At 51.2% G+C, this 27,597-nt stretch overlaps 1 protein-coding gene across 4 annotated transcripts in view; it reads right to left on the minus strand.

The window, feature by feature from the left end:
* Positions 1–2,664: 2,664 nt before the first annotated feature.
* The window catches only part of ulk1b (unc-51 like autophagy activating kinase 1), a 133,993-nt gene continuing 109,060 nt past the window's right edge, over positions 2,665–27,597 (minus strand). For all 4 annotated transcript variants that reach the window (XM_070888138.1, XM_070888136.1, XM_070888139.1 and 1 more), the window contains 6 exons: positions 25,651–25,859; positions 20,641–20,822; positions 18,655–18,773; positions 12,281–12,438; positions 6,483–6,618; positions 2,665–4,488 (listed from right to left, as the gene is read on the minus strand). In XM_070888138.1, the coding sequence (XP_070744239.1) occupies positions 4,433–4,488; positions 6,483–6,618; positions 12,281–12,438; positions 18,655–18,773; positions 20,641–20,822; positions 25,651–25,859 (860 nt within the window). In that variant the 3' untranslated portion in view covers positions 2,665–4,432. The remainder of the gene's footprint in view (positions 4,489–6,482; positions 6,619–12,280; positions 12,439–18,654; positions 18,774–20,640; positions 20,823–25,650; positions 25,860–27,597) is intronic.

Consider the following 27,597-nt stretch of genomic DNA (forward strand, 5'->3'; position numbering starts at 1 on the left):
CGAAGAACTTTATTTAAATCGTGCAACTGCCTCACTAAAGCTAAGAGTTTAAGACATTGGATGCAATGCTTAGATTCCTCGAAGGGCCTTCAGACATTTTACTCCATTAAAGGTGTTGTCACAACTTGCATTTAGATACCGCCTAGGCTCGAGGGGCCAAATGGCCGACTCCTGCTCCTATTTCTTTTGTTATTATGTTCTTAACGGCGCTTCACAAGGGCGCTGCAATGTATTCACCTCTGAATATGCTCACAGATTTGTCGAGCTGTTGCACTCCATCCGTGTCTTTCAGTTCTGCGTGGAGGGAGGGGATTCCTGCACACTCGCCACTTTGCCGTCCTCGTCTGCTGTCCGAACACGCCATGGTGCACCATTTTGCCATCCAGAAGAGACGGGGGTCCCCGATGGAGTCCCTCTACGCGGGAGTCCTCCCTCTGGGTGTCATGGTGCATCAGTCATTCAAAGTTGGCATACAGGTACAGTAGGCGGTGAAGAAGGCAAATGGTATGTTGGCCTTCATAGCTAGGCGATTTGAGTATAGGAGCAGGGAGGTCTTACTGCAGTTGTACAGGGCCTTGGTGAGGCCTCACCTGGAATATTGTGTTCAGTTTTGGTCTCCTAATCTGAGGAAGGACATTCTTGTTATTGAGGGAGTGCAGCGAAGGTTCACCAGACTGATTCCCGGGATGGCAGGACTAAAATATGAGGAGAGACTGGATCAACTGGGTCTTTATACATTGGAGTTTAGAAGGATGAGAGGGGATCTCATAGAAACATGTAAGATTCTGACGGGACGGGACAGGTTAGATGCGGGTAGAATGTTCCCGATATTGGGGAAGTCCAGAACCAGGGGACACAGTCTTAGGATAAGGGGTAGGCCATTTAGGACTGTGATGAGGAGAAACTTCTTCACTCAGAGGGTTGTTAACCTGTGGAATTCCCAGCCGCAGAGAGTTGTTGATGCCAGTTCATTGGATATATTCAAAAGAGAGTTAGATATGGCCCTTACAGCTAAAGGGATCAAAAGTGTGGAGAGAAAGCAGGAATAATCTTATTGATCTTATTGAATGGTGGTGCAGGCTCGAAGGGCCGAATGGCCTACTCCCGCACCTATTTTCTATGTTTCTATTTATTGGGGACTTGGTCTGGAGGGTGTTTCACGGAGCAGTCCCGTGCAATAAGTTTTTAAGTCGGTTCACGGGCTCCCAGTCCGCCTGCAATTTCTGCGGTCTGGAGGAGTCCGTGTTCCACATATATATAGATTGTGTGAGGATGCAGCCCCATGTCCATTATTTGAAGGGGCTGCTCCTCAAATTCTGTTTGCACTTCAGTCCCATGTCCTGATCTTTGGGCACCCTGAGCGGAGGGGACTGGGCAGGTCGGAAGGCCTCCTTGTAGGACTGCTCCTGGGCATGGCCAAGGGTGCCATTAACCAGTCCAGGCAGCGGACGGTCGAGGGGTCATTCAGCCCGACTGCCTGCCTCTCTTCCGTGGTTACGTTCGAGCCAGGGTGTCCCTGGAGATGGAGCACGCGGGGTCCAACGGTACGCTCACGGCCTTCCGCGAGAGATGGGCGCCGGAGGGACTGGAGTGAATCATCACCCCCGGCAACCAAACTTTAATTTGACTGTTTAAAGTTTTATTTGTTCATTTGTGGGTTTGAGTGCCCTTGCCAAAAGAGGGCACTTGATTTTACATCCTACCAAAATAGTTGTAGGGCTGTGGCACTGTGAGTGAATTAGTCAGTCACGTGATGTTCACAAGACTCAATAAAACCCCAGCCAGTTGGGTTCGGAGGATCCACGATGGGGCAGGTGGTGTTGAGCCTGGTGGATGAACCGGTAATGTGTCGTGTGATTGTTAAACCTTTGCTAATAAACTAACTCGTTCTTAATAGCAATGTGTTGCTGTGAATTCTTCAGCAAAGAACCCATGAAGCAAATACTTTACAAGCATCATCAGACCAAATATGAACATAAGAAATAGGAGCAGGAGTAGGCCACCTGGCCCCTTGAGCCTGCTCCACCATTCAATAAGATCATGGCTGATCCGATCATGGACTCAGCTCCACTTCCCTGCCAGCTCCCCATAACCTTTTACTCCCTTATTGCTCAAAAATTTGTCTATTTCCGCCTTAAATATATTCAATGACTCAGCCTCCACAGCTCTCTGGGGCAGAGAATTCCACCGATTTACAACCCTCTGAGAGAAGAAATTCCTCCTCATCTCCGTTTTAAATGGGCGGCCCCTTATTCTGAGACTATGTCCCCTAGTTTTAGTTTCCCCTATGAGTGGAAATATCCTCCCTGCATCCACCTTGTTGAGCCCTCTCATTATCTTATGTTTCTATAAGATCACCTCTCATTCTTCTGAACTCCAATGAATATAGGCCCAACCTACTCGACCTATCCTCATCTCCGGAATCAACCCAGTGAATACTGACATTATTGAGCCTAAGAAGGAAAGATTGGGACAGGTGGCCAAACGCATGGACAAAGAGATAGGTTTGAAGCGTGAATCTCCTTATATCCTGGGCCACAGGGAGAGTTCGCAATGTCCCACAAGCCCCTTCCAATCACAGTCAGCCAATAGGGCGAAGACAAAACTCCCTTCGCAAGGCACGGGGGGGCGGGGCAGGGAGAGAGGAACAGCCAAATATTCCCAACTGTTTTATTAGATTGTTTTTTTTTTGTACAGTTCAAAAACCCCAAAAAAACGAAGTTACAGCACGCACGGAAATAAAAACTGAAGAAAATGTTTCCAGCATTTTAACATCGCAGAGTAACAAAAAATAATACACTTTGAACAGTTCCAACCTGAATATATAAGTCAAGAGCTGAGGCGCAGTCCTTGTGAAATCTGTCAAAAGAAAAATAACTACACGCCAACCTGGCAGCAGTGAGGCAGATCCAGTCGCTTTGGATGGTGCGCTTGGGTACAGTAAATCACTCCAGTGACTCACCTTACTCACTGGCTACAAAGCAATAAATACTAATCGACAATATTTATCTCACACAGCTTGGGGTTCAATCAAACACCTTGCAGTGTGTTTGGTGGCACTGATATTTTTGCTATACACATATATATATATTCTTAGATACACACACAGTGGCTAGTTTTCAAGTATTTACGGGAGAGATAAAAAGGAAATCATTTGGTTGACAATCTGTAAATCACGAGCCGCTCTGAATTCTAACAGTACATTCAAGTGACACAATTTGCATCAGCGCGGGACTGCAGACACACATCCAGCCTCCGCGTTCTGCCATTCAGACTCTGCTCCATTCGCAACTCTCTCTGCTTCATTCACCTACCAAATATAAAGCAAAGCACACACACAACGCACACACACACACAACAAAATCACGAGAAACGGAACCAGAAGTCGATGAGGAACAGTCTACAGGGGCGATTGTCTGTTGCTGCTGCTTCTGTGTGGCAGACGGGACTTGGAAAGGGAGCAGAGTGGAGCCCATTGAATGGCGGGGCAGGCTCGAGGGGCTGAATGGCCGACTCCTGCTCCTGACTCTTGCGTTCCGTGCGATTTCGATCACAAGCAGGTGTCGATAGGGAGGCCGACACACGCACACACACCATACTGCAACATACCAGCTACATGCTGGGATTATACACGAGTGCAACCTAAAAACAGACACGGAGCGGGGAGGGAGACAGGGTCAGGGGGAAGGGAAACAGGGCTGAGTGCAGCGTAACTTTGGATTCTGACCTCCTGTGATCACGTTGCTTGGGACATGGTGCGGTTCAAGTTCATAACCAACGCTAATATAAAGTGCAGCTCCATTTTACAGGCTAGTGTGTGGGGCGTTTTTCTCGTGTGTGTGTGTGTGTGTGTGTGTGTGTGTGTGTGATTAACACTTTAGAACAAAGTGGGGAAAGTGCTTCAAGGCAGCGTTCGATGAAAAACAAAAAAACCCCAGAAAGCCCTGTTGCTTTGAACACGTGTCACGGACTTTCCTCAGTGTCAATGTACAGGTCGCTTCTTTCAGTGGATCAACCGATGTGTTCCGTTTGGTTATTTTAACCAGGCTACAGTGTCTCCCCGGCTGAAAGTCATTCATTTTCGCCCGAATGCAAAGTTGGGGAAGATTCCCAGCGCTGTCCTTTCCTCTTCAGTCAGGCGAAGAACTGACGGACGTCTCTCCGAGCGACTTGGTTACAAAGGACAATGTGTAATTGGTACAGCAGGTTCTCGGGGGGGGGGGGGGGGGGGGTGAAAACGGACGTTTCCATTCAATGTCCTGAATGATGAAGCCACTCGGTTTTTGCAGGCGATATGCAAACAAAAGAAAGATGAAAACGCACCCCACTTTCGGCGGGGGGGGGGGGGAAATGCCGGGCAGGGTGGTCTGGGTGCAGCGTCCGAGGGTCCCAGTCACTGCGAGACGTGGCAGGATGATCCAGCTCGGCAGCTTCACGCGCACAGCCCCGGCTGCAGCGCGGACAGCCTGCGTTCGATGCACTGCTTACCTAGAGAGGAGGGAAGGAAGGACAGCGTGTGTTAGTGGCAGGGGTAGGGGGGAGAAGACAATAGGCACGCTCGATACGCTTACCACTGAGCTTAGCAAGGATCTACCCTCGGCCCCCGCCCATTTCCCATCTCCATGTTGCCCCTCGGCGACATCATCCGCAAACACGCCGCCAGTTTCCACGTGTACGCTGACGACACCCAGCTCTACCTCACCACCACTTCTCTCGAACCCGCCTAAATCGTCAGACTGCTTGTCCGTCTGGATGAGCAGAAATTTTCTCCAATTGGAATATTGGGAAGTCCGAAGCCATTGTTTTCTGCCCCTGCCACAAACTCCGTTCCCTAGTCACTGACTCCATCCCCCTCCCCAACTCCTGTCTGAGGCTGCACTCAACCCCTCCCCCCAACCCCGTCCCCCTCCCCGCTCCGTGTCAGTTTTAAGGTTGCACTAGCGTATAATCCTGGCACGTAGCTGGTATGTTGCAGTATGGGGTGAGAGTGTGTGTGTGGGCCCCTATCGACACCTGCTTGGGAGCCAATTCATAAGGAACATAAGAATTAGGAGCAGGAGTAGTCCGCATGATCCTTCGAGCCTGTTCCACCCTGAACCAGACAGAGATCGCTCCACCATTGGTGGCCGTGCCTTCTGTTGCCTGGGCCCCAAGCTCTGGAACTCCCTCCCTAAACCTCTCCGCCTCTCTCTCCTCCTTCAAGACGTTCCTTAAAACCGATCTCTTCACCTGCCCTAACTTCTCCTTATGCGGCTCGGTGTCAAATTTTTAGTCTCATAAAACTCCTGTGAAGCGCCTTGGGACATTTCACTACCTTAAAGGCGCTATATAAATACAAGTTGTTGTTGTTGAACTGGAATAATCTATCAATAGGCATTCTCTCCAGCCCTATCATTGTTTGATAGATCTCTGGATCGTGGGACTCCCAGGATGGGAGAAGGCAAACTCTATGGACCCCAGTAGTTTTTCGTCTAGCAAGGCCAAGTTCTCGTTAATGTTTTGAGGGCAAAAGACATTTCAGAACTTTTACTGTGTAACTTAGAATATCAAATGAAGGTGTCAGTCAGGGAGCTGCTATCAGCGGCCCATTAGCACCACCAACAGCACCAACTTGCATTTATATAGCGGCTTTCACATAGTGAAATGTCCCAAGGCACGTCACAGGAGTGTTGTGAGATCAAAATTTGACACCGAGCCACATAATTAGAAATTAGCGCAGGTGACCAAAAGCTTGGTCAAAGAGGTCGGTTTTAAGGAGCGTCTTGAAGGAGGAAAGAGAGGTAGAGAGGCGGAGAGGTTTAGGGAGGGAGTTCCAGAGCTTGGGGCCCAGGCAACAGAAGCACAGCCACCGATGGTGGAGCGATTATAATCGGGGATGCTCAGGAGGACAGAATTAGAGGAGTGCAGCTATCTCGGGGGATTGTGGAGCCGGAGGAGATTACAGAGATAGGGAGGGGCGAGGGCCATGGAGGGATTTGAAAACAAGGATGAGAATTTTGAAATCGAGGTGTTGCTTAACCGGGAGCCAATGTAGGTCAGCGAGCACAGGGGGTCATGGGTGAGTGGGACACGGTGCGAGTTAGGACACGGGGCAGCCGAGTTTTGGAACACCTCTAGTTTGCGTGGGGTAGAAACAGATTGGTGCGGGCCACGGGACTGGAGTTGAAACTATGTCCGGGTAAGAATACACATCATGGTGTGTGGGGAAGGGCTGGTGGGTTGGTTGCTCTTTTCCCTTGCAAATTTCAGAGAAGGAGGCTGAATAATATGAAGTGAGGATGTTTGGCCAGTGACTGCAGTGACTCTCGATCAAAGCGAACTCCCTGCTGTGCCAAACCAACACAAAGAAGATAATCCCCTTTGGAACAGTTAAGTAATGCAAAGCCACGTTCAGATATAGCTTTCAAAATTAAATCGGGATTGCTTAAGGAGCACGGAGAGAATGTGCCCTGAGGAAGAATCGCTCGGTAAAAGCCTCTTACACTTGCTGATATTGTCGACGTCTTCCTGGTCAGTGATTATCTGTGAGAGGCCCTCCATGAGAAGCAGTGCCTTGTGATATCGCTGAATACAGTCCTCTCCCTGCTGGAACATCTCATCCAGTGCCGTGGACTGCACCTACAATCGGACAAAAACACACAACCTTCATTACACATTACAGGGCCACATTACAGCAAAATTCGAAAGGAGCAAAGTATGTTAGAAAGACAAGCCTGAAGCTCTGTACCTCAATGCGAGGAGTATTCAGAATAAGGTGGACGAATTAACTGCGCAGATAACAGTTAACGGATATGATGTAATTGGCATCACAGAGACATGGCTCCAGGGTGACCAAGGCTGGGAACTCAACATCCAGGGGTATTCAACATTTAGGAAGGATAGACAGAAAGGAAAAGGAGGTAGGGTGGTATTGCTGGTTAAAGAGGAAATTAATGCAATAGTAAGGAGGGACATTAGCTTGGATGATGTGAAATCGGTATGGGTGGAGCTGTGGAATACCAAAGGGCAGAAAACGATAGTGGGAGTTGTGTACAGACCACCAAACAGTAGTAATGAGGATGGGGATAGCATCAAACAAGAAATTAGGGATGCATGCAATAAAGGTACAGCAGTTATCATGGACGACTTTAATCCACATATTGACTGGACTAACCAAACTGGTAGCAATGCGATGGAGGAGGATTTCCTGGAGTGTATTAGGGATGGTTTTCTAGACCAATATGTCGAGGAACCAACTAGATTGCTGGCCATCCTAGACTGGGTGATGTGTAATGAGAAAGGACTAATTAACAATCTTGTTGTGCGAGGCCCCTTAGGGAAGAGTGACCATAACATGGTAGAATTCTTTATTAAGGTGGAGAGTGACAGTTAATTCAGAGACTAGGGTCCTGAACTTAGGGAAAGGTAACTTCGATGGTATGAGACGTAAATTGGCGAGAATAGACTAGCGAGTGATACTTAAAGGGTTGACGGTGGATAGGCAATGGCAGACATTTAGAGATCACATGGATGAACTTCAACAATTGTACATCCCTGTCTGGAGTAAAAATAAAATGGGGAAGGTGGCTCAACCGTGGCTAACAAGTGAAATTAGGGATAGTGTTAAATCCAAGGAAGAGGCATATAAATTGGCCAGAAAAAGCAGCAAACCTGAGGACTGGGAGAACTTTGTAATACAGCAGAGGAGGACAAAGGGTTTAATTAGGAGGGGGAAAATAGAGTATGAGAGGAAGCTTGAAGGGAACATAAAAACTGACTGCAAAGGCTTCTACAGATACGTGAAGAGAAAAAGATAAGTGAAAACAAACGTAGGTCCCTTGCAGTCAGATTCAGGTGAATTTATAATGGGGAAAAAAGAAATGGCGGACTAGTTAAACAAATACTTTGGTTCTGTTTTCACAAAGGAAGACACAAATAACCTTCCGGAAATACTAGGGAACCGAGGGTCTAGTGAGAAGAAGAACTGAAGAAAATACTTATTAGGTGGAAAATTGTGTTAGGGAAATTGATGGGATTGAAGGCCGATAAATCCCCAGGACCTAATAGTCTGCATCCCAGAGTACTTAAGGAAGTGGCCATAGACATAGTGGATGCATTGGTGATCATTTTCCAACAGTCTATTGACTCTGGATCAGTTCCTATGGACTGGAGGGTAGCTAATGTAACACCACTTTTTAAAAAAGGAGGGAGAGAGAAAACGGGTAATTATAGACCGGTTAGCCTGACATCAGTAGTGGGGAAAATGTTGGAATCAATTATTAAAGATGAAATAGCAACGCATTTGGAAAGCAGTGACAGGATCGGTCCAAGTCAGCATGGGTTTATGAAAGGGAAATCATGCTTGATAAATCTTCTGGAATTTTTTGAGGATGTAACTAGTAGAGTGGACAAGGGAGAACCAGTGGATGTGGTGTATTTGGACTTTCAAAAGGCTTTTGACAAGGTCCCACACAAGAGATTGGTGTGCAAAATCAAAGCACATGGTTTTGGGGGTAATGTGCTGACGTGGATAGAGAACTGGTTGGCAGACAGGAAGCAGAGAGTCGGGATAAACGGGTCCTTTTCAGAATGGCAGGCAGTGACTAGTGGAGTGCCGCAGGGCTCAGTGCTGGGACCCCAGCTCTTTACAATATACATTAATGATTTAGATGAAGGAATTGAGTGAAATATCTCCAAGTTTGCAGATGACACTAAACTGGGTGGCGGTGTGAGCTGTGAGGAGGACGCTAAGAGGCTGCAGGGTGACTTGGACAGGTTAGGTGAGTGGGCTAATGCATGGCAGATGCAGTATAATGTAGATAAATGTGAGGTTATCCACTTTAGGGGCAAAAACACGAAGGCAGAATATTATCTGAATGGCGACAGATTAGGAAAGGGTGAGGTGCAACGGGACCTGGGGGTCATGGTACATCAGTCATTGAAAGTTGGCATGCAGGTACAGCAGGCAGTGAAGAAGGCAAATGGTATGTTGGCCTTCATAGCTAGGGGATTTGAGTATAGGAGCAGGGAGGTCTTACTGCAGTTGTACAGGGCCTTGGTGAGGCCTCAACTGGAATATTGTGTTCAGTTTTGATCTCCTAATCTGAGGAAGGATGTTCTTGCTATTGAGGGAGTGCAGCGAAGGTTCACCAGACTGATTCCCGGGATGGCGGGACTGACATATGAGGAGAGACTGGATCAAATGGACCTTTATACAGTGGAGTTTAGAAGGATGAGAGGGGATCTTATTGAAACTACAAGATTCTGACGGGACTGGACAGGTTAGATGCGGGAAGAATGTTCCCGATGATGGGGAAGTCCAGAACCAGTGGACACAGTCTTAGGATAAGGGGTAGGGCATTTAGGACTGAGATGAGGAGAAACTTCTTCACTCAGAGAGTTGTTAACCTGTGGAATTCCCTACCTCAGAGAGTTGTTGATGCCAGTTCATTGGATATATTTAAGAGGGAGTTAGATATGGCCCTTTCGGCTAAAGGGATCAAGGGGTATGGAGAAAATGCAGGAAAGGGGTACTGAGGTGAATGATCAGCCATGATCTTATTGAATGGTGGTGCAGGCTCGAAGGGCGGAATGGCCTACTCCTGCACCTATTTTCCATGTTTCTAAGTTTCTATTCCCCTTTCCCTACCGGGGTTTCATAAGAACTAGGTGCAGGAGTCGGCTATTCGGCCCCTTGAGCCTGCTCCGCCATTCAATAAAATCATGGCTGACCTGATCATGGACTCAGCTCCACTTTCCCGCCCGATCCCCATATCCCTCGATTCCCCTACAGTCCAAAAATCTATCGATCTCAGCCTTGAATATACTCAGAGACTGAGCCTCCACAGCCCTCTGGGGCAGAGAATTCCAAAGATTCACCACCCTCTGAGTGAAGAAATTCCTCCTCATCTCAGTCCTAAATGGCCAAACCCCTTATCCTGAGACTGTGACCCCTGGTTCTAGACTCCCCAGCCCGGGGGAAACACCCTCACTGCATCTACCTTGTGCATGAAACACAAAAAGTTAGTATGCAGGTGCAGCAAGTAAACAGGAAGGCAAATGGAATGTTGGCTTTTATTGCAAGAGGGATGGAGTATAAACACAGAGAAGTCCTGCTACAACTGTACAGGGTATTGGTGAGGCCACACCTAGAGTACTGCATGCAGTTTTGGTCTCCATATTTAAGGAAGGATATACTTGCATTGGAGGCTGTTCAGAGAAGGTTCACCAGGTTGATTCCGGAGATGAGGGGATTGACTTATGAAGATAGGTTGAGTAGGTTGGGCCTCTACACATTGGTGTTCAGAAGAATGAGAGGTGATGTTATCAAAACATATAAGATAATGAGGGGGCTCGACAAGGTAGATGCAGAGAGGATATTTCCACTCAGGGGAAACTAAAACTAGGGAATGTTGGGACCAAGTTTCAGCCTGAGTTGCTCCTGTTTTTTTGGTGCAACTGGTTTAGAATGGAGTATCTTAGAAATTGCAATTCTCGGCATTTAGTTTGCTCCAGTGCTATTCAGTTGGAACAGTTCCAGTTTGGAACAGATTTTTTTTCCAAAAGGGGCGTGTCCGGCCACTTACGCCCGTTTTGAAAGTTTAGGCAGTGAAAACATACTCCAAACTAACTTAGAATGGAATAAGTGAAGATTTTTGTACGCTCAGAAAAAACTTGTCTACACTTAGAAAATCAGGCGTAGGTTACAAATCAGGCATAGGGAATGGCGGGGGGGGAGGAGGAGGGTGGGGGAGAGAGGGGGAGGAAGGAGGAGGGAGGTGGAGGAGGAGGGGAGAGGAGAGGGATGGAGGGGGAGAGAGGGGGGATGGAGGGAGGGAGGGGGAAGGAGTGAAGGAGCGAGGAGAGGAGGATAGAGGAGAGGGGAGGGTGGGAGGAGAGGGGAGGGAGGGAGGGGAGGGGAGGAAGTGGAGGGGGGAGGGAGAGAGGAGAGGGGAGGGAGGGAGGAAGGAGAGGGGAGGGAGGGAGGGAAGGAGAGAAGGAGGCTGAACGGCCGGGCCCAAGACTTCGGGCTGCATTTACAGGAAGATGGCGTCGGGATTTGGGTCCCGGGTCCGGGGGAGGGGGGTTCGCAAAATCGGGGGTGGATCGCGGAGATCGGGGATCGCGGAGATCGGGGGGGGGGGGGGGGGAGAGTCGCGGAGGTCGGGGGGGGGGGAAGAGAGTCGCGGAGGTCGGGGTCGCGGAGATCGGGGGGGGGGGGTCACGGAGCTCGGGGGGGTCGCGGAGATTGGGGGGGGAGCGAATCGCGGAAGTCGGAGGGGGGAGAGTCATGAAGGTCGGGGGGGGGGGGGGAAAGAGTCGCGGAGGTCAGGTCACTGGGGGGGGGGAGCGGAGGTCAATACGCTTTGGGGGGGGGCGGGCGCGGGGTAGCGGAGGTCGGGTCAGGGGGGGGGGGAGCAGAGGTCGGGTTGCCGGGGGGGGGGGGAGCGGAGGTGGAGGAGGGGGGAAAGCGGAGGTCACGTCGCCGGGCGGGGAGCGGGAAGGGTGGTGTGGAGTGGAGGTTGGGTCCCCGGGGGTGGGGAGTTGGGGGAGCGGAGGTCGGGTCGCCGGGGCGGGGTGGGAAGAGCAGGGGTCCGGTCCGGTCTGGGAAGTGGGAGCAGGAGTCAAGTCGGGTCGGGTCGAGTCGGGTGGGAGGAGCCTTATTCACGCAGCCCCAGTGAGGCCATTCGGCCAGGGCTAGAGGCTGCGTGCTTCGGGCCCCTCCCACAGTTTCGGGCGCCTGGAGCTACTACACATGCGTGCCCACTGTAGCGCGCATGTGCAGAGGACCCTGCACTGTTTTCAGCGCAGGGACCTGGCTCCGCTCCCCACAGCTCGTGCTGCGCCGAGGGCCAGAGGACCTGCAGGGAGCCGGAGAATCGGTGAGTTTTTTTAGGCGCACTTTGTGGCGCGAAAAACGGGCGTCCACGGCGCGGCCCGAAACTTGGGCCCACAGTCTTAGAATAAGGGACCGCCCATTTAAAACTGAGATGAGGAGGAATTTCTTCTCTCAGAGGGTTGTAAATCTGTGGAATTCTCTGCCCCAGAGAGCTGCGGAGGCTGGGACATTGAATATATTTAAGGTGGAGATAGACAGATTTTTGAGCGATTAGGGAGTATAGGGTTATGGGGAGCGGGCAGGGAAGTGGAGCTGAGCCCATGATCGGATCAGCCACGATCTTATTGAATGGCGGAGCAGGCTCGAGGGGCCAGGTGGGCTACTCCTGCTCCTATTTCCTGTGTTCTTATCTCCCTCAGAATCTGATGTTTCAGTGCGTCCAGTGGGCAGCGAGAGGTTTACCATTTGCACGGTGTGACTGTAGATGAGCTTCTCAGCGGTGATGCTGTTGATCCTATCCATGAGCCGTTGCTTGTCAACAAAGAAACGCTGCAGTCTGATGGTCAGGCAGCGACAGTGGGACACGCAGGACTTGTAGCGTTCGTTCAGCTTCTTCACCACTAGGGGGACACAAAGACGCTGGTTTCTTATTTGAAGTTTTGGTCCAAGTTTCATATAATATATTACAGGTTGAACCTCCCTCATCCAGAACTCCCTTATCCAGAACCACCCCTCGTCCAGAACCATTCCCGGCCACCGGGTGGCGCATGCGCAGAACTCCGACATGAACAAATTGAAGCCCTTCCTCGCTGCCGACTCCCGCAATCGCTGGCCTGACCCCGCCATCCACCGCACCCTCGTCACCCTCCCTCCCCCCACCCCATGATCTCTCTGCCGCACTCCCAGCCCCAAGCCAGGCAGCCCCGATATCCCCTTGCTCAGTACCTGTACCGTCCAATTTAACGTGACCACCCCTCGCCTGGAAACATCCCTTATCCAGAACAGGCCAGGTCCCGAGGGTTCCGGGTAAAGGAGGTTCAACCTCTTTCCATCCTCCTATATTACAACAGTGAAAAGCAAGACCTACATTTATATAGCAACTTTCACGACTTCCGTACGTCCCAAAGCGCTTCACAGCCAATGAAGTACTTTTGGAGTGTAGTCACTGTTGTAATGTAGGAAACACAGCAGCCAATTCACGCACAGCAAGCTCCCACACATAGCAATGTGATAATGACCAAGGAATCTGAATTTTTTAAGTGATGCTGACAGAGGGATAAATAATGGCCAGGAGACCGGGGATAACTCCCCTGCTCGTTTCAAAATAGTGGCCATGGGATCTTTTACATCCACCTGAGGGAGCAACGGGGTCTCGGTTTAACGCCTCATCTGAAAAACGTCACCTCCGACAGTGCAGCGCTCCCTCAGTACTGCCCCTCCGACAGTGCGGCACTCACTCAGTACTGCCCCTCCGACAGTGCCGCGCTCCCTCAGTACTGCCCCTCCGACAGTGCGGCACTCCCTCAGTACTGCCCCTCCGACAGTGCGGCACTCCCTCAGTACTGCCCCTCTGACAGTGCCGCGCTCCCTCAGTACTGCCCCTCCGACAGTGAGGCACTCCCTCAGTACTGCCCCTCTGACAGTGCGGCGTCCCCTCAATACTGCCCCTCTGACAGTGCAGCCCTCCCTCAGTACTGTCCCTCCGACAGTGCAGCACTCCCTCAATACTGCCCCTCTGACAGTACGGTGCTCCCTCAGTACTGCCTCTCCGACAATGCGGTGCTCCCTCAGTACTGCCCCTCCGACAGTGCGGCGCTCCCTCAGTACTACCCCTCTGACAGTGCGGCGCTTCCTCAGTTCTGCCCCTCCGACAGTGCGGCGCTTCCTCAGTACTGCCCCTCTCTGACAGTGCAGCGTCCCCTCAATACTGCCCTCCGACAGTGCAGCCCTCCCTCAGTACTGCCCCTCTGACAGTGCGGCGCTTCCTCAGTACTGCCCCTCTCTGACAGTACAGCGTCCCCTCAATACTGCCCTCCAACAGTGCAGCCCTTCCTCAGTACTGCCCCTCTCTGACAGTACAGCGTCCCCTCAATACTGCCCCTCTGACAGTGCAGCACTCCCTCAGTACTGCCCCTCCGACAGTGCAGCAGTCCCTCAGTACTGCCCCTCCGACAGTGCAGCAGTCCCTCAGTACTGCCCCTCCGACAGTGCAGCGCTCCCTCAGTACTGCCCCTCCGACAGTGCAGCGCTCCCTCAGTACTGCGCCTCCGACAGTGCGGCGCTCCCTCAGTACTGCCCCTCCGACAGTGCGGCGCTCCCTCAGTACTGCCCCTCCGACAGTGTTGCCCTCCCTCAGTACTGCCCCTCCGACAGTGTTGCACTCCCTCAGTACTGCCCCTCCGACAGTGTTGCACTCCCTCAGTACTGCCCTGGGAGTGTCAGCCTGGATGTTTGTGCTCAAGTCTCTGGAGTCGGACTCAAATGCACAACTTTCTGACTCAAGAGGTTACTGAGCCATAGCTGACACTTCAAAAGTATTTCATTGGCTGTGAAGCACATTGGGATGCGCTGCGGCCATGAAAGGCGCTATATAAATGCTACTAATATTACAGTGTGCGACCATCACAAATGTACCTTTCTGTGGCTCATCGGGAAAAAGAGTAGCCAGTCATTCAGAACGTAAATTGATGTAGAGACCGAGACTCCAGGATGGTATGTTGCCTCCCTGGTGCAAGGGTCAAGGATGTCTCGGAGCGGGTGCAAGACACCAGTTGTCGTGGTGCACATTGATACCAACGACATAGGTTAAAAAAAGGGATGAGGTCCTACGAGACGAATTTAAGGAGCTAGGAGCTAAATTAAAAAGTAGGACCTCAAAAGTAGTAATCTCGGGATTGCTACCAGTGCCACGTGCTAGTCAGAGTAGGAATCACAGGATAGTGCAGATGAATACGTGGCTTGAGCAGTGGTGCAGCAGGGAGGGATTCAAATTCCTGGGGCATTGGAACCGGTTCTGGGGGAGGTGGGACCAGTACAAACTGTACGGTCTGCACCTGGGCAGGACCGGAACCAATGTCCTAGGGGGAGTGTTTGCGAGGGCTGTTGGGGAGGAGTTAAACTAATATGGCAGGGGGATGGGAACCAATGCAGGGAGACAGAGGGAAACAAAAAGGAGACAAAAGCAAAAGACAGAAAGGAGATGAGTAAAAGTAGAGGGCAGAGAAACCCAAGGCAAAAAAACAAAAAGGGCCACTGAATATAAAGGGGCTGCAGGAGGGGTCAAAACTAAAAATCATGGTTTATAAACTAGGATTAAAACATTAAAGCACGCAGCATTCGAAATAAAGTAAATGAGTTGACGGCACAAATCATTACAAATGGGTATGATTTAGTGGCCATTACAGAAACGTGGTTGCAGGGTGGCCAAGACTGGGAATTAAACATACAGGGGTATCTGACGATTCGGAAAGATAGACAGGAAGGGAAAGGAGGTGGGGTAGGTCTGTTAATAAAGGATGATATCAGGGCAGTTGTGAGGGATGATATTGGCTCCAATGAACAAAATGTTGAATCATTGTGGGTGGAGATTAGAGATAGTAAGGGGAAAAAGTCACTGGTGGGTGTAGTTTATAGGCCCCCAAATAATAACTTCTCGGTGGGGCGGGCAATAATCAAGGGAATAATGGAGGCATGTGAAAAAGGAACGGCATGGGGGATTTTAACCTACATATCGATTGGTCAACTCAAATCACACGGGGGTAACCTGGAGGAGGAATTCATAGAATGCATATGGGATTGTTTCTTAGAACAGTATGTTACAGAACCTACAAGGGAGCAAACTATCTTAGATCTGGTCCTGTGTAATGAATCAGGAAAAATAAACGATCTCCTAGTAAAAGAACCTCTCGGAATGAGTGATCACAGTATGGTTGAATTTGTAATACAGATTGAGGGTGAGGAAGTTGTGTCAGAAACGAGCGTAATATGCTTAAACAAAGGGGACTACAGTGGGATGAGGGCAGAGTTGGCTAAAGTAGACTGGAAACACAGACTAAACGGTGGCACAATTGAGGAACAGTGGAGGACTTTTAAGGAGCTCTTTCATAGTGCGCAACAAAAATATATTCCAGTGAAAAAGAAGGGCGGTAAGAGAAGGGATAACCAGTCGTGGATAACCAAGGAAATAAAGGAGAGTATCAAATCAAAGACAAATGCGTATAAGGTGGCCAAGGTTAGTGGGAAACTAGAAGATTGGGAAAATTTTAAACAACAGCAAAGAATGACTAAAAAAGCAATAAAGAAAGGAAAGATAGATTACGAAGGTAAACTTGCGCAAAACATAAAAACAGATAGTAAAAGCTTTTACAGATATATAAAAAGGAAAAGAGTGACTAAAGTAAATGTTGGTCCCTTAGAAGATGAGAAGGGGGATTTAATAATGGGAAATGTGGAAATGGCTGAGACCTTAAACAATTATTTTGCTTCGGTCTTCACAGTGGAAGACACAAAAACCATGACAAAAATTGCTGGTTATAGGAATGTGGGAAGGGAGGACCTTGAGACAATCACTATCACTAGGGAGGTAGTGCTGGACAGGCTAATGGGACTCAAGGTAGACAAGTCCCCTGGTCCTGATGAAATGCATCCCAGGGTATTAAAAGAGATGGCGGAAGTTATAGCAGATGCATTCGTTTTAATCTACCAAAATTCTCTGGACTCTGGGGAGATACCAGCGGATTGGAAAGCAGCTAATGTAACGCCTCTGTTTAAAAAAAGGGGCAGACAAAAGGCAGGTAACTATAGGCCGGTTAGTTTAACATCTGTAGTGGGGAAAATGCTTGAAACTATCATTAAGGAAGAAATAGCGGGACATCTAGATAGGAATAGTGCAATCAAGCAGACGCAGCATGGATTCATGAAGGGGAAATTATGTTTAACTAATTTACTGGAATTCTTTGAGGATATAACGAGCATGGTGGATAGAGGTGTACCGATGGATGTGGTGTATTTAGATTTCCAAAAGGCATTCGATAAGGTGCTACACAAAAGGTTACTGCAGAAGATAGAGGTATGCGGAGTCAGAGGAAATGTATTAGCATGGATCGAGAATTGGCCGGCGAACAGAAAGCAGAGAGTCGGGATAAATGGGTCCTTTTCGGGTTGGAAATCAGTGGTTAGTGGTGTGCCACAGGGATCGGTGCTGAGACCACAACTGTTTACAATATACATAGATGACCTGGAAGAGGGGACAGAGTGTCGTGTAACAAAATTTGCAGATGACACAAAGATTAGTGGGAAAGCGGGTTGTGTAGAGGACACAGAGAGGCTGCAAAGAGATTTAGATAGGTTAAGCGAATGGGCTAAGGTTTGGCAGATGGAATACAATGTCAGAAAGTGTGAGGTCATCCACCTGGGGAAAAAAAACAGTAAAAGGGAATATTATTTGAATGGGGAGAAATTACAACATGCTGAGGTGCAGAGGGACCTGGGGGTCCTTGTGCATGAAACTCTTTTAGAGTCCTTGTGCATGAATCCCAAAAAGTTAGTTTGCAGGTGCAGCAGGTAATCAGGAAGGCGAATGGAATGTTGGCCTTCATTGAGAGAGGGATGGAGTACAAAAGCAGGGAGGTCCTGCTGCAACTGTACAGGGTATTGGTGAGGCCGCACCTGGAGTACTGCATACAGTTTTGGTCACCTTACTTAAGGAAGAATATACTAGCTTTGGAGGGGGTACAGAGACGATTCACTAGGCTGATTCCGGAGATGAGGGGGTTACCTTATGATGATAGATTGAGTAGACTGGGTCTTTACTCGTTGGAGTGCAGAAGGATGAGGGGTGATCTTATAGAAACATTTTAAATAATGAAAGGGATAGACAAGATAGAGGCAGTGAGGTTGTTTCCACTGGTCGGGGCGATTAGAACTAGGGGGCACAGCCTCAAAATTAAGGGGAGCCAATTTAAAACCGAGTTGAGAAGGAATTTCTTCTCCCAGAGGGTTGTGAATCTGTGGAATTCTCTGCCCAAGGAAGCAGTTGAGGCTAGCTCATTGAATGTATTCAAATCACAGATAGATAGATTTTTAACCAATAAGGGAATTAAGGGTTACGGGGAGCGGGCGGGTAAGTGGAGCTGAGTCCACGGCCAGATCAGCCATGATCTTGTTGAATGGCGGAGCAGGCTCGAGGGGCTAGATGGCCTACTCCTGTTCCTAATTCTTATGTTCTTCTGTAGAAAAGATTAAGGGGAGATGTGATAGAGGGGCTCAAAATTATGGGGGTTTTTGATCGAGTAAATAAGGAGACACTGTTTCCGGGGCAGGCGGGACACAGATTGACGATAATCGGCGATGGAACCAGAGGGGGAGATGGGGAGAATGTTTTTACGCAGCGAGTTGTTATGATCGGGAACGCGCTGCATGAAAGGGCGGTGGGAGCAGATTCAATAGTAACTTTCAAACGGGGAATTGGGTAAATACTTGAAAAGGAAACATTTGCATGACTACGGAGAAAGAGCGAGGGGAAGCGGGACTGATTGGATCGCTCTCTCACAGAGCCAGCACAAGCTCGACGGGCCGAATGACCTCCTGTGCTGTAAGATTCTCTGAGTCATTGATTCTTGCCAGACAGACATGGTGAGACCACATGGAGATGCAAAGTCTCGCTGCCAATCCCAGTTCAATTGAAATGCCGACGAAAAGCCCCTGTGCATTGTGGAAAAGGTCAAGACCTTTGTGTGATTGGGGGCTCCACCTGGGACATTCACAACCAATTCTCGACAGGCTTCGTACGCGAGTAATAGGATCAGCCACACTATGCATTAGCATCATCAGCAAACCTTCTTTGACCGTCGATGATGGGCACAGCTTGCCCGCCTTGATCTGGTTCTTGCTCATGTGCAAGGCTGATGACAGAAGCTCAGCAACCTTCATGTAGAGAACCAGCTGCTCGGCGTAGCTGCAATAAAGGGAAACCAGGATTATAGTCAGAAAAGGATCGTGTGTGTGTGTGTGTGTGAGAGTGTATGTGTGTGTGTGTGTATGTGTGTGTGAGAGAGAGTGTATGTGTGTGTGTGTGTATGTGTGTGTGAGAGAGAGAGTGTATGTGTGTGTGTGTGTGTGTGTGTGTGTGTGTGTGAGAGTGTATGTGTATGTGTGTGAGTGTATGTGTGTGTGTGTGTGTGTGTGAGAGTGTATGTGTGTGTGTGAGAGTGTATGTGTATGTGTGTGAGAGTGTATGTGTATGTGTGTGTGAGTGTGTGAGAGAGAGAGTGTATGCGTGTGTGTGTGTGTGTGTGTGTGTGAGAGTGTATGTGTATGTGTGTGTGAGTGTGTGTGTGAGAGTGTATGTGTATGTGTGTGTGAGTGTGTGAGAGTGTATGTGTGTGAGTGTGTGTGTGTGTGTGAGAGAGAGAGTGTATGTGTGTGTGTGTGAGAGAGTGTGTGTGTGTGTATGAGAGTGTGTGTGAGTGTGTGTGTGTGTCTGTTTGCTTGAGTGTGTGAGTATGTGTGTGTGTGTGTGTGTGTGAGAGAGTGTGTGAGAGTGTGTGTGTGAGTATGTGAGTATGTGAGTGTGTGAGTGTGTGTGTGAGAGTGTATGTGTGTGAGTGTGTGAGAGTGTGTGTGTGAGTGAGTGTGTGTGTGTGTGTGAGGATGTGTGTGTGTGTGTGTGTGTGTGTGAGGATGTGTGTGTGTGAAGATGTGTGTGTGTGTGAAGATGTGTGTGTGTGTGTGAGTATGTATGTGTGTGTGTGAGTGTGTATGTGTGTGAGTGTGTGTGTGTGCTTGAGTATGTGAGTGTGTGAGTATGTGAGTGTGTGAGTATGTGAGTGTGTGTGTGTGAGAGAGTGTATATGTGTGTGTGTGCGTGAGTGTGTGAGTATGTGAGAGTGTATGTGTGTGAGTGTGTGTGAGAGTATGTGTGTGTGGGTGAGTATGTGAGTGAGTGTGAATGTGTGTGTGTGTGTGTGTGTGTGAGTGTGTATGTGTGAGTGTGTGTGTGTGTGTGTGTGAGTGTGTATGAGAGAGTGTGTGTATGAGAGAGTGTGTGTATGAGTGTGTGTGTGTGAGAGTGTGTGTGTATGAGTGTGTGTATGAGAGTGTGTGTGTGAGTGTGTGTGAGTGAATATGTGTGTGTGTGGCAGAATAGGCTTGAGGGGCTGAATGGCCTCCTCCTGTTCCTCTGTAGCCCTTCTAATTGCTACAATATCAGGCAGACTGGACACGGTTTAACGTCTCATCGGAAAGACGACGCTTCCAACATTGCAGCGCTCCCTCAGCACTGCACTGGAGTGTCAGCCTGGATTGTGTGCTCAAGTCCCGGGAGTGAGGCTTGAACCACAACCTTCTGACAACAACAAGTTGTCCTTATACAGCGCTGTCAACGTAGTAAACCGTGCCAAGGCACTTCACAGCAAGGGTATCAGAGAGATTTCGCACCGAGCCACATAGGGCGATATTAGGACAAGTGATCAACAGCTTAGTCAAAGAGGTCGGTTTTAAGGAGCTTCTTACAGGAAGGGTCAGAGGTAGAGAGGCGGAGAGGTTTAGGGAGGGAGTTCCAGAGCTTGGGGCCCAGGCAACAAAAGGCACGGCCACCGATGGTGGAACGATGGAAATTGGGGGATGCGCGAGAGTCCAGAATTGGAGGAGCGCAGAGATCTCGGGGGTTCGTTGGACCATTGAGGAGGTTACAGAGATAGGGAGGGGCGAGGCTATGGAGGGATTGGAGAACAAGGATGAGACTCGGGGACAAAAGGGTTTGAGCTGGGGGCGACGGACGACGGATACGGGGAGCGGGCTCGAGCTGTGCCCCCCTCCCTCACCTCCACTCCTTGCTCAGCAGGCTGATCTGATCCACCACCACGCTCTCCTGGAGCTGGCAGGCCGAAGTCACCGAGCTGCACATCATCTCGAAGGGGTTGCCCTTGGCTGAGGCGATCTCCATCACGCAGTGCACGAAGATCAGGGTGAAGCGCAGGTTCTTCAGGATCTCCGTGTGTTCCTGCTGTGAACGGCACAGGCACTGCTGTCAATCGCCGCGGCTGACCAACACTCAACCCACGGGCTGGGCACTGAACCCTGGGCTGGGCACTGAACCCACGGGCTGGGCACTGAACTCACAGGCCGGGCACTGTCCCCTGGGCCGGATACTGACCCCTGGGCCGGATACTGACCCCTGGGCCGGACACTGAACCCACGGGCCGGGCACTGACCCCTGGGCCGGACACTGAACCCACGGGCCGGGCACTGAACCCACGGGCCGGATACTGACCCCTGGGCCGGATACTGACCCCTGGGCCGGACACTGAACCCACGGGCCGGATACTGACCCCTGGGCCGGATACTGACCCCTGGGCCGGGCACTGAACCCACGGGCCGGATACTGACCCCTGGGCCGGGCACTGACCCCTGGGCTGGACACTGACCCCTGGGCCGGGCACTGAACACACTTGTCGGACACTGAACCCATGGGCCGGATACTGACCCCTGGGCTGGACACTGAACCCACGGGCCAGGCACTGACTCCTGGGCCGGGCACTGAACCCTGGGCCGGACACTGAACACACGGGCCAGACGCTGAACCCACGGGCCGGACACTGAACCCACGGGCCGGACACTGACCCCTGGGCCGGGCACTGAACCCACGGGCCGGGCACTGAACCCACGGGCCGGACACTGACCCCTGGGCCGGACACTGACCCCTGGGCCGGACACTGAACCCACGGGCCGGACACTGACCCCTGGGCCGGGCACTGACCCCTGGGCCGGACACTGAACCCATGGGCCGGACACTGAACCCATGGGCCGGACACTGACCCCTGGGCCGGACACTGAGCCCACGGGCCGGGCACTGACCCATGGGCCGGGCACTGAACCCACACAGGAGACAACTCACTAAGTACTGGGCAACTCCCCCTCCATTCAGGGATTGTTCCCGTCTATAAAATGACACGGGAAATAAAATTGTATTTCTCTCTCTAGCACTCGCCACCCTCTCTCCCTCTCTCCCCCCTCCACCCCTCCATTCCTCCCTCCCACCTCCCTCCCTGCCTCCGCCACTCCCCCCCTCCTTCGCCTCCCTCTCCTCTGCCCCTCCCTTCCCCTCCTCCTCCCTCCCTCCGCCCCTCCACTCCTCCTCCATTCCCCTCCTCCCCCTCGACTCCCCACTCCGCCCCTCCCTCCCTCCTCTCCCCACTCCTCCCTCCCTCAGCCTCTCCTGCCCTCCCATCCATCCCTCCCCCTCCCTCTCTCCTCCTTCCCTCCTCCCTCTCTCCTCCCTCCCTCCTCCCTCCGCCCCTCCCTCCTACGTCTCCCCTCCACTCACCTCTCCGCCCCTCCCTCCCTCCCTCCAATACCATCACAGTAAAGCCTGAGGTGTCAGCCGTGGCTCAGCGCTCTTGTCCCTGAGCCAGAAGGTTGTGGGTTCAAGTCCCACTCCAGCGGCTTGAGCACATAAAGCTGACACTCCCAGTGCAGTGCTGAGGGAGTGCCGCACTGTCGGAGGGGCAGTACTGAGGGAGTGCCGCACTGTCGGAGGGGCAGTGCTGAGGGAGTGCCGCACTGTCGGAGGGGCAGTGCTGAGGGAGTGCCACACTGTCGGAGGGGCAGTGCTGAGGGAGTGCCGCACTGTCGGAGGGGCAGTGCTGAGGGAGTGCCGCACTGTCGGAGGGGCAGTGCTGAGGGAGTGCAGCACTGTCGGAGGGGCAGTGCTGAGGGAGTGACGCACTGTCGGAGGGGCAGTGCTGAGGGAGTGCCGCACTGTCGGAGGGGCAGTGCTGAGGGAGTGCCACACTGTCGGAGGTGCAGTACTGAGGGAGTGCCGCACTGTCGGAGGGGCAGTGCTGAGGGAGTGCCGCACTGTCGGAGGGGCAGTGCTGAGGGAGTGTCGCACTGTCGGAGGGGCAGTGCTGAGGGAGTGCGCACTGTCGGAGGTGCTATCTCTCAAATGAGATGTTAAACTGAGGCCCTGTCTACCCTCGAAGGTGGACATAAAAGATTCCATGGTGCTATTTACATTCAGAGCAGGGTAGTTATCCTGGTCTATTATTTATGCCTCAACTAACACGTAAAATAAATTATTTGGTCATTTATTTTAAATGCCATTTGTGGGAGCTTGCTGTGCGAAATTTGGCAATTTTTTCCCTACATTACAAGAGTGAAAACAATTCAAAAAGTACTTAATTGGCTGTGAAGCACTTTGGACATCATGAGGTTGTGATTGGTGCTATACAAATGCAAGTCTTTCTTATTTTTCAATGCAGCCACGGGAATAAAAGCATGTGAACAGACGGGAGAGGGGGCCCACTTTGGCCCTGTGTACGGGGGCTGTGAGATCCCTGGGTGCAGGGCTGAGGAAACGCAGGGCTGACCCACACACACTGCACTGAGCGATCTCGTCATTTCCTGGGGAACCCCCGGGACGTGTTGCTCTGTTGCCGGCTGTGGTCCCCGATCTCTCCGGTGGAACATATTAAGACACTGAGGGGGCTTGACAAGGTAGATGCAGAGAGGATGTTTCCCCTCATGAGGGGGATGCAGAACTGGGGGGGGGCCATAGTCTCAGAATAAGGGACCGCCCATTTAAAACTGAGATGAGGAGGAATTTCTTCTCTCAGAGGGTTGTAAATCTGTGGAATTCTCTGCCCCAGAGAGCTGTGGGGGCTGGGTCATTGAATATATTTAAGGCGGAGATAGACAGATTTTTGAGCGATAAGGGAGTAAAGGGTTATGGGGAGCGGGCAGGGAAGTGGAGCTGAGTCCATGATCAGATCAGCCATGATCGTATTGAATGGCGGAGCAGGCTCGAGGGGCCGTATGGCCGACTCCTGCTCCTATTTCTTATGTTCTTAAGAACCTTGCACTGTGGTCCTGACCCACAGCCAGTGACGTAAAATCGAGTTCGCCCCTCCAGCCAGGCCGTTCCAACACGTTCAGGCTGTGGGGGAGTTTTTAACGCCAACAGCGTAGGTCATTCCAACAAATCTTCCTCCCTCGTGCCACATCTATAGCGACAGCAGAGGCTATCAGCTCTCCCAGAGTTACACAAGAACACAATAAATAGGAGCAGGAGTCGGCCATTCGGCCCCTCGAGCCTGCTCCGCCATTCAATAAGATCGTGGCTGATCCGATCATGGACTCAGCTCCACTTCCCTGCCCGCTCCCCGTAACCCTTGGCTCCCTTATCGCTCAAAAATCTGTCTATCTCCGCCTCAAATACATTTAATGACCCAGCCCCCACAGTGTTGACACACCCCACCTCCCCACGCAGCGAGCAGGTGTCGGAAGCCAAGCCAGGTGGACAAAGTATGCCCGCCCTTGGTAAAACAAAAGGACGCAGCAATCAGCGGCTCGCAATTCCCGAACGTCCCCGTAACCTTTGCCGTGTCATCAATTATCCAAGTGAGGCAGAGTCACTGCCGTTGAGGCGGTTTGAGCACAGCAAGGTCTGTCACTTCCCCAGTCAGCTTAAAACCACCGCTGCACTTTAGGTAATAGCTACCCAACAAAACATGAAGAACCGTTTCTCTGAAATGTTCATCCTTTTTATATTGAGTGCAGCAGAGCCGATGTGAACAAAGAAAAGACGTGCGTTTATATAGCGCTCTTCACGACCACCGGACGTCCCAAAGCACTTTACAGCCAATGAAGTACTTTTGGAGTGTAGTCACTGTTGTAATGTGGGAAACGCGGCAGCCAATTTGTGCACAGCAAGCTCCCACACACAGCAAAGTGATATTGACCAGATAATCTGTTGTTGGTGTGTTACTTAACATAGAAACATAGAAAATAGGTGCAGGAGCAGGCCATTCGGTCCTTCGAGCCTGCACCACCATTCAATGAGTTCATGGCTGATCATTCCCTCAGTACCCCTTTCCTGCTTTCTCTCCATACCCCTTGATCCCCTTAACCATAAGGGCCATATCTAACTCCCTCTTGACTATATCCAATGAGGGATAAATATAAGCCCCAGGATACTGGGGATAACTCCCCTGCTCTTCTTCAAAATAATGTCGTGGGATCTTTTATATCCAGCTAAGAGAGCAGACGGGGCCTCGGTTTAACGTCTCATTCAAAAGACAGCACCTCTGACAGTGCAGCGCTCCCTCAGTACTGCCCTTTCGACAGTGCAGCGCTCCCTCAGTACTGCCCCTCCGACAGTGCAGCACTCCCTCAGTACTGCCCCTCCGACAATGCAGCACTCCCTCAGTACTGCCCCTCCGACAGTGCGGCGCTCCCTCAGTACTGCCCCTCCGATAGTGCGGCACTCCCGCAGTACTGCTCCTCCAACAGTGCAGCACTCCCTCAGTACTGCCCCTCCGACAGTGCAGCGCTCCCTCAGTACTGCCCCTCCGATAGTGCGGCACTCCCTCAGTACTGCTCCTCCAACAGTGCAGCACTCCCTCAGTACTGCCCCTCCGACAGTGCAGCAACTCCCTCAGTACTGCCCCTCCGATAGTGCGGCAACTTCCTCAGTACTGCCCCTCCGATAGTGCAGCACTCCCTCAGTACTGCTCCTCCAACAGTGCAGCACTCCCTCAGTACTGCCCCTCCGACAGTGCAGCAACTCCCTCAGTACTGCCCCTCCGATAGTGCGGCAACTCCCTCAGTACTGCCCCTCCGACAGTGCAGCACTCCCTCAGTACTGCCCTCCCACAGTGCAGCGTTCCCTCATAACAAAAAAACAGATTATCCGAGACCCTTATTTCATCGCTGTTGGTGGGATCTTGCTTTGTGAAAATTGGCAGCCACGTTTCCTACATTACAACAGTGACCATGGGGCTTCGGCCTTCCCTAAAATACAGTATAAAAACCTTTAAAAAAAATGTGTGCACCTCCATAAGCGTTTCCTCCGGCAGATCCGGGGCCTCGAAGGTCACCATGGCCTCCATGTTCGTCGCCATGGTATCGGGGTAGGTGTACCTGAGACTCGAGGGCCCGTCGTACAGCGCTGGTGACGATTCGGTGCTGGGTCCCACGGGTGAGCACTGGAACACACGGCCGCTGCAGGAACCCACCGAGCTCATCGAACTGGAGGAGCCGACTGTAATGGGTACAAAAAAAAGGCAGAGAGAGGCGATTGGAACATTTCGGATCCAGCGGATTCACGGCAAACCTCAGGGCCCACGGTGGACCCAGTGACTGCATCGCAACATCCTCTCTGCCGAGACTGGCAATTCTCGCACACTGCCCGACTAAAGATTTACACTGGGCAGCTCCGAGTCCAACTCTTATTTGTCTTGTGATTAAATCAGGCCAATTTCCCTTCTACTTATCCGAGCTTAAGTGTTTAACTTACTTACAATCACATCACATCGAGCAAAAAGATTTTCCTGTGTAAATAGGAGATATTTGGCAAAGGGTTAGGGAGGGCTTTAGAAAAAAATTACTCTCGGGATGTGGACATCGCTGGCAAGGCCGGCATTTATTGCCCATCCCTAATCGCCCCTTGAGAAGGTGGTGGTGAGCTGCCTTCTTGAACCGCTGCAGTCCGTGTGGTGAAGGTGCTCCCACAGTGCTGTTAGGGAGGGAGTTCCAGGATTGTGACCCAGCGACGATGAAGGAACGGCCGATATATTCCCAAGTCAGGATGGTGTGGGACTGGGAGGGGAACTTGGAGGTGGTGGTGTTCCCATGCGCCTGCTGCCCTTGTTCTTTCTCCAAAATCTCCTGGGAGGACCGACGCACCAACATTAGTGCCCTCGACCAGGCCAACATCCCCAGCATCGAAGTACTGACAACACTTGATCAGCTCCGTTGGGCGGGCCACATTGTCCGCATGCCTGACACAAGACTCCCAAAGCAAACGCTCTACTCGGAACTCCAGGTGGGCAGAGGAAACGTTACAGGGACACCCTCAAAGCCTCCCTGATAAAATGCAACATCGCCACCGACACCTGTGAGTCCCTGGCCCAAAGACCAGTCCGCCCTAAGTGGAGGAAGTGCATCCGGGAGGGCGCTGAGCACCTCGAGTCTCGTCGCCGAGAGCGTGCAGAAAGCAAGCGCAGGCAGCGGAAGGAGCGTGCGGCAAACCAGTCCCACCCTCCCCTTCCCTCAACCACTGTCTGTCCCACCTGTGACAGAGACTGTGGTTCTCGTATTGGACTGGTCAGTCACCTGAGAACTCATGCTAAGAGTGGAAGCAAGTCTTCCTCGACTCCGAGGGACTGCCTGTGATGATGATGAAGCGGTAGAGGTCGTGGGTTTGGGAGGTGCTGCCGAAGAAGACTTGGCGAGTTGCTGCAGTGCATCTTGTAGATGGTGCACACTGCAGCCACGGTGCGCCGGTGGTGGAGGGAGTGAATGTTGAAGGTGGTGGATGGGGAGCCGATCAAGCGGCTGCTTTGATTTGAATTTAAATCTGGTTGATTTATAATCCACAGCGGTGGCCACTCCTCCCGACTCACTGAGTCACAGAGTGTTGCACTCATCAGTTAGTTCTGGGAGCGGCGGGGATATCAATCAGACCTGCACAATGCTTCCATTGACACTGTGAGTTAAATATTAATCTGCTAATGGATTGGGTCGTCAGTTGGATCAAGAGATAAAAACAGAAGGGTGATGGGGCTGACACCTCTCATTCTCAAAGGGATTCGAGATGGAGACTCAAAATAGCACTGAAGTGGAGTTAATGATAAAATAAAAGTACCTGAGACTCAAGCAAAGCATAAATATCGACAGAATGCACCCAGTGCAAACATACCCACCCAAAATACAGCTAAGGGAGATAAGATATAGGAGCAGGAGTTGGCCATACAGCTCCGCCATTCAATGAGATCATG

The sequence above is a fragment of the Pristiophorus japonicus genome, chromosome 8, assembly GCF_044704955.1.
Source record: "Pristiophorus japonicus isolate sPriJap1 chromosome 8, sPriJap1.hap1, whole genome shotgun sequence".
Taxonomy (NCBI): Eukaryota; Metazoa; Chordata; class Chondrichthyes; family Pristiophoridae; genus Pristiophorus; species Pristiophorus japonicus.